This window comes from Loa loa (assembly GCF_000183805.2).
Source record: "Loa loa unplaced genomic scaffold supercont3.69, whole genome shotgun sequence".
Lineage (NCBI taxonomy): Eukaryota > Metazoa > Nematoda > Chromadorea > Rhabditida > Onchocercidae > Loa > Loa loa.
The window spans coordinates 29,258-36,151 of record NW_018108249.1 but is presented as its reverse complement, the minus strand read 5'-3'; the positions used below and the strand labels follow the sequence as shown (position 1 = coordinate 36,151).

Genomic DNA, 6,894 nt, shown 5'->3' with positions numbered 1-6,894 from the left:
TAATAATAATAATAATAATAATAATAATAATAATAATAATAATAATAATAATAATAATAATAATAATAATAATAATAATAATAATAATAATAATAATAATAATAATAATAATAATAATAATAATAATAATAATAATAATAATAATAATAATAATAATAATAATAATAATAATAATAATAATAATAATAATAATAATAGTATAGGTGTTATATGATAGTAATAATAGTTTGACGGTAATAATAGTGATAGTAAAAGCAAAAGCAATGAGAGCAGTAAGATTGTCGCCATTGACACCTAGCCCAACCGGTTTTTCGTAAGATTTTCCAAACATCATTCTGGGAAAAAGGAAGGAAAATGTTGCGGACAGAAGAATATGTCACAACTATTGCAGCAAACGACAGTCAGCAACAGTCAGCAACACATGCTGCTGTAGCGGTTGTAGTAGTAATGATTGCAGTTTGAGGCAAAAAAAAAATTAGCAAAAATGTGTTAAGGCTAATGATGCAACTGGTACTAATATAAAATCCACATATGTCATAACCGGAGATTATCTTCTTTTTAACCGGAATTTGTCACTTTCCAAATCGGAATTTGCCATTTATGTAGGTATGATTATTTACAACGTATCTTCTCAAGCTGATAATACGGAACTACTGATAATTGTTCTTGGATATGTTTAGATGTATGAAAATTTTTCTATTCCTCCCATTCTATCAATGATATGATAATGTGGTATGATAATCTTATCATGTTTCAAAATAGATTAACAAGAAATGATTTAACTTTCAAATCATAACGTACTAAATCTTGAAAGTCTATATTGCAATTTCAACATAATAACAGATTGACAATGAAATGATTGCACAACATTTCACTTCTATGCTTTAATTGTTTAATTATTAGCTTAACTTCAGTAACAAAATATTCAATCTTAAATTAAATTTAGTTTCCATTTTAGGATTTTTTCGTTTGGTATTTATTTTCCTGAAAAGCTATAATATTTTTTTTCTTTTTTTTTTTTGCTCAAGTTGAATAACCAAACAATCAAATAAGTAATTTTATGTTTTCTTTTTCGTTACACCGATATTTTTCCCGGGATTTTATTTTCTCTCACATCTCTCGTCGATCTTTCTTTCATTGTCTACATGTTATAGGAAAATTTTGAAAATAGAATCTATTAAGAAAGAGATTTTATTCGTATTCTTATATTTTTATCTTGTCGAAATCAATTAACATTGACAAGTTAATGCATGGAAATTTTTTTTATTTGAATTCATTTTAGGCAATTTCTTCGTGATTTATCTATTATCATAAAAATATGTATGTTTGTAGTAAATTGAATTTAAATTTTTATTTATTTTATAATAAGTATTTTTCTATATTTATTTATTTTATAACAAACTAAATTTGAATTTTTATTTATTTTATAATAGGTGTTTTTCTATATTTATTCATTTTGCAACAAATTAAACTTGAATTTTTATTCGAATGATTAAATACACTGATATTACATACACATAGTTCAAAATACTGTCATTTCATAATTAAATTTAAATTTTAATTCAAATAATGAAATATATACTGGGAACAAATAAATGAATAAATAAACAAATTAAATAAATAAACATGGAAATGAATAAGCAAATAAATAAATAAAAAATAATTACGTATATATATATATATATATATATATATATGTTTATTCATGCATATAGTTCGAAATACTATCATTTTGTGATTTTATTCAACTAATTAAGTATACTGAGAATTAATTAATTAATTACGCATATATTTTAATACATGTGTGGTTTACTGTTTCCCACAACTAAATCCAAATTCTTAATCGAATAATTAAATGTAATGAGAATATACATATAAACACATATTGTTTAAAATACTGATATTCAGGCTTAAAATTTTTTTTTTTGTAGATTTAAATTTTCATTTAAATAACTAAAATATATCAAAATTGGAATGGAAATTGTATATATATGCATACGTTTTAAATATTTATATTTCATATAAGTTTGAAAATTGCTTAAATAATCAGGTTTATCGATCACTATATATTAGTTTTCATTACCAATTAATGAATGAAATGCAATAATAAGCCAATATATTGTCCTAGATATTGTTGACAACTTGTTTTCTATCTTTTCTTTTTTTTCTTCATCTTTTATTTGCATATTTTATTCGTTGTTTTAATTTTTCCCTTTCAAATATTATTTTAAAAATTAAACAAAACAAAAAAAAAAGGCAAATTCATTGCCAGAAAATCGTATTTGGTATATCGGCAAATTATTCAATGTTATACTTTAAAACATTTTGCTGCAAGAGAAATCTCGGGAAATCTTTCTCAAATTCCTCAATTTTCATGATGAAACAAACCTATGAATATTAAAACTGATAATGATAATTCATAATGATAAATATTGCAGGAAAATGCTAATTAAATTTTAATCAAAATTTCAGCCAACTTGAAATTCTGCACGGAATATTACTTTGACAGTAAAAAGTTTGCAAATCAATTTTCTTGAATAATTACATAGCTATTGTTGATTGAATGAGTTTAAACAACGATTAACAACCTTTAAAGGTTAAGCTATACAACACTGAAATGGGTGTTAGGGAAAAAAAAAAGGTCAAAGATCGATGGAAGAATGAATCAGATATATGTAGAAATCATTGATCAATCAATCAGTGATCAATCAGAATATCTCCATTTTTCATCTGTAACTTATCTTCTCCTGAATATACATTACTTGATATGTTTTGAATTCGATCAATTCGATCAATCCGATCAATTCGATCATTGAATCAATAAGAGATAACTTTTTATTTGAGAATACTGAATAAATCTAAATTCCATTATTGAAATGTAATGCTTGTCTCATCTATTTTGTAATGATTCAGGTGAGCCGAAAGTTTTCTGTGGATGGAAGCATTTTGGCCGAGCAAATTATTAAGCATATCGAATGAAAGTAGACAAGATGGGGTAGGAGGAAGAATGTACACATACACATACATGACAAGATAAAAGCATCAATAAGGAGGACAGAGAAGAGAGGAAGGAGGAAAAGAGGTGGACAGAGGGAGGAATGAGGGCTTTAGTGGGGTGTACTTGATGTTGGATGGAAAGGGGGGGCAAATTAATGTACCCTATCCTTAATGTTTGCTCATTGCCAAAGAGGAGAGAAGTATTTTGGTGCCGCGGGAGGGTTACAGGCTACATTCTTACACAGACACACACACACACATATATATATATACACATACACACACATACACACATACATACTAGCAGAAGAACAAATGACCGGTGTGCAGAAATGAAGCACAGATTGGTCCGATTGATCTGTGGCCTCAATCGATACGATTCGAACTAGGCCAAACATTGTCGGTCGATTCTGTTCTGTATGTTTAGTCTGTGTCCGTCTAACTCGTTGTATGTCTGCTTATCCTAATGTGTTTTCTTTCTTGTATCTATTCATCATCGGTATGTGCAAACTGTACAGGACGGGCTGTTATGCTTCCTCCTCAGGCTCATATATATATGTGTGTGTGTGTGTGTGTGTGTGTGTGTGTGTGTGTCTTTCTGTTTGCCTGTATGTGAGCTTATTTGCTGACAAGGCCAAATGGTGCACATACACCCACATACACTCACATACACACACACAGTTTCTCTTCCTTTCCACATTTTGCAGGGTAGGGTGGGATGATGTTAGGACCACGTTGGGCTAAAGAGGCATTGGTAACAGTTTAGGTCGTTGGTAACCGGTTAGTTGTGAGCGTGGCGGCGTGAAATGTTTCAGGCTGTTTTCCCTTCTGTTTACCTTACCATCCTTTCACGTCTATGTACGTATCGTTCTGTATGCGTACGTGTCTTCTTACATATGTACATATCTTACCGTGTATGCATACTGTATGAAAATGCACTATAGTAATCTACGTATTGTAATGAAAATGCACGTATGCTAATCCATACATGCATTCATGCATATATCTATGTGTGTGTATGTGTATCTGTGTGTGTTCGTATTTGTATGCGTACGTATGGGCGTTCGTAATTGGGCTTACATGTAGGCATGCATGTGATCTGTGATACGTTTACGTATATTTATTCATGCGTTGCGTACGTATATGAAAATGCGTGTTTATATATGGTAATGTATGTGTACAGGTATCTTTATGTTTCGTACGTATCTTTATATTCATGTCTTTATATCTAGACGCATGTATATGTGGTGACGTCGACACTCGTAAAATATTTCTTTCGAAATTGTCATCTCATCAGGACAGAAGATGATGAATGACACGACAGTAAACATGGCAGAGATTGGTGGGTCGTATAGGAATGGGTAAAGTATTCGTGCAATTATAAAAACTTGCAAGCATTTCGGCAGGACATCTTATATCGGAAAGTGTAGATGATGATGTAATATTAAGAAGGTAAACATGGAAGGTAGCAGACGAAATAGGATCATCGTTAGTACATCAGAGGACGTAAGCCTAAACTTTGCAAGTACCATCAGCGCGTATCTCTTCTGACCTTTATGATCGATCATCATATGAATGCAACGGAAACGAAGAAACTCTTTTCGAATGCATTTTAACCTTTGAATAGTTAGCTCGTTGCATTCCTTCTGCATTCGGCACATATCTCTACTTTATTAACCCTTATGATTTGGTAATGATAAATCCGGAGCGGATCTAGCATATGTGCTATATATGATGAAATATGGCATACAATAATGGATTATCACCAATAAATATATGATATTCCTTTCCTGCGTTAGGATTTCAATATTATATATCTTACTTGAACTGAATCCATTTGCGCATGTCATTTTTGGCATTCCTTCAGAATGTGCTTTGTCTCTTTGTCACAAATATTCCCCCTTCTAGCTTCTATTGTTTCTACTGTTATTTTTTTGCAAAAATGAGGATGAATGACCTTTTTGAACTTTTGTTGATAATAGTGTAATGGCCAGTTATATTGGTGACATTTAATGGTAATAGTATTAATATGTACAAAATCCAGTTGTAACCTTTAAAGGAAAGGGCCTATGTCCTGTTCCTTACACTCATCCTATCCCATTCCAGCATCCGATAATACCAGTCAGTAATCATTCATTTTAGTGCAAAGCAAAAGGTATAGGCATAGGCATCTTTTATTCATCCATCCATCCATCTTTACCATACCATACCATACCTCTTCTCCCGTCCTCCTATTAGTGATGTATCCTCAGCCCTGTTTGGTCTCCTTTTGCTCTGATTTCCGTACCAAAACTTCCATTGTGCCGGCGCCCCACTCGACTCAACTCGACTCGACTCGTTTTTCCTTACGATCAACGTTAGTTGCTGTTGTCCCCATTACGAAAATTATGACTGGTTTGGTGCGGGTGATGCTGCTACTGCTACTACTACTACTACTACTACTACTACCTCTGATGATGATGATAATGGTGGTGGTGGTGGTAATGGTAGTGATGATGATAGTGATGGTGGTATTGGTGGTACTACCTATTACTACTACCACTATTACTGCTATAAATGTTGTTATGCTGTTTCTTGCTCAAGTATTCCAGATTTTAGGAATGAGAAAAGAAAATCGGCTTAGGGAAAAATCCTGCAACAAGTAACAATGGGAAGTTTATTTTCAAGACAGAGGCATTTAAAACCGTTAGAAATTTTTGAACTGAATCGGGAAGAAGATTGTGGGATAGATCTGTAATTTGTGTATATGTATATATTTTAGTCTGTTATCACTTAGATATGTTTAATTATGTTTTCGCAGCATATTTCACATTAGCATATTGTTCCGTATAAGAAGCATCAACTAGATAGAAATTCAAATCTAGGATAAGTTTGAAATCTTTTTGAATGGGAAGTTTCTATTTTGGAAATTTTAAAGCGGAAAAAAAAGACATTAAAATAGAAATGCAAATGCAATTTGTAAATATTCCATTACAATTGTTTATTGGTAGAAATATCTCAACCAATAAACAGTGATTAAATATCACATTTATTTGCCAAGTTTAGTAATACTTTTTTGATTATTTTACGTAATTAATTAAATTGAATGTGATGATTTACTGAAGTGATGTATAATTGAAGAGCATAAAGGAATGAATGATTTTAGATATGAATGGAAGAAGTGTATAATTTCATCAATTTACAAGAGACTTGTTTACTTCTTCTCTCTCTCTTTCTTCTTTCCTCATGTTTTATATCAAATCTTAAAGCAACAATAACAATAACAACAACAATAATAATAATAATAATAACAACAACAACAATAACAATAATAATAATAATAATAATAATAATAATAATAACAACAATGATAATAATAATAATAATAATAATAATAATAATAATAATAATAATAATAATGATAATAATAATAATAATAATAATAATAATAATAACAGCAACAACAACAAGAAATAAGACAGTTTTTTTCTTTATTTTTCGTTCATTATTGCTAAAAGTAGAAGGGAATGTCATTTTTCCTCAAAATTTTTGGGAATTTTTTATAAAAATTTCATTTTTAAAGAGGATTTAATTTGTTGAAATTTTTATGCACACAAAAAACCAAAAATACTTTTTTTCATTTTTTTTCTTACATCGTTCATTTTGGTTTGGTCAAATTTTTATCTTTTTTTAAAAATATTTTAACTTTTTCCGCATAATTTCTTCATTGAATAAATTTCTTTCTTTTTTTTTTTTTTTAAATCATTTTATCTCTTTTCCACCAAAATTTTCTCTCTTCTCACCTTCTGAAGTATGCGAATTTTGATCTCTTAGGAAAATTGTGGAATTTTGCTTACCTTTGTACTTTTTTTTTTTTTTTTTTACACAGATTATATAAAATATGCGAAGTGTTAATGG

The 6,894-nt window shown here is 29.7% G+C and overlaps 1 protein-coding gene across 1 annotated transcript; it reads left to right on the top strand.

Moving 5' to 3' along the window:
- Positions 1-5,066: 5,066 nt before the first annotated feature.
- On the top strand, positions 5,067-5,620 carry LOAG_05549 (hypothetical protein; the record flags this gene model as incomplete). Its single annotated transcript, XM_003141086.1, has 2 exons — positions 5,067-5,122; positions 5,359-5,620. The coding sequence occupies 2 exons, from the start codon at positions 5,067-5,069 to the stop codon at positions 5,618-5,620; spliced, it is 318 nt and encodes a 105-aa protein (XP_003141134.1).
- Between the last annotated feature and the right edge of the window lie 1,274 nt (positions 5,621-6,894).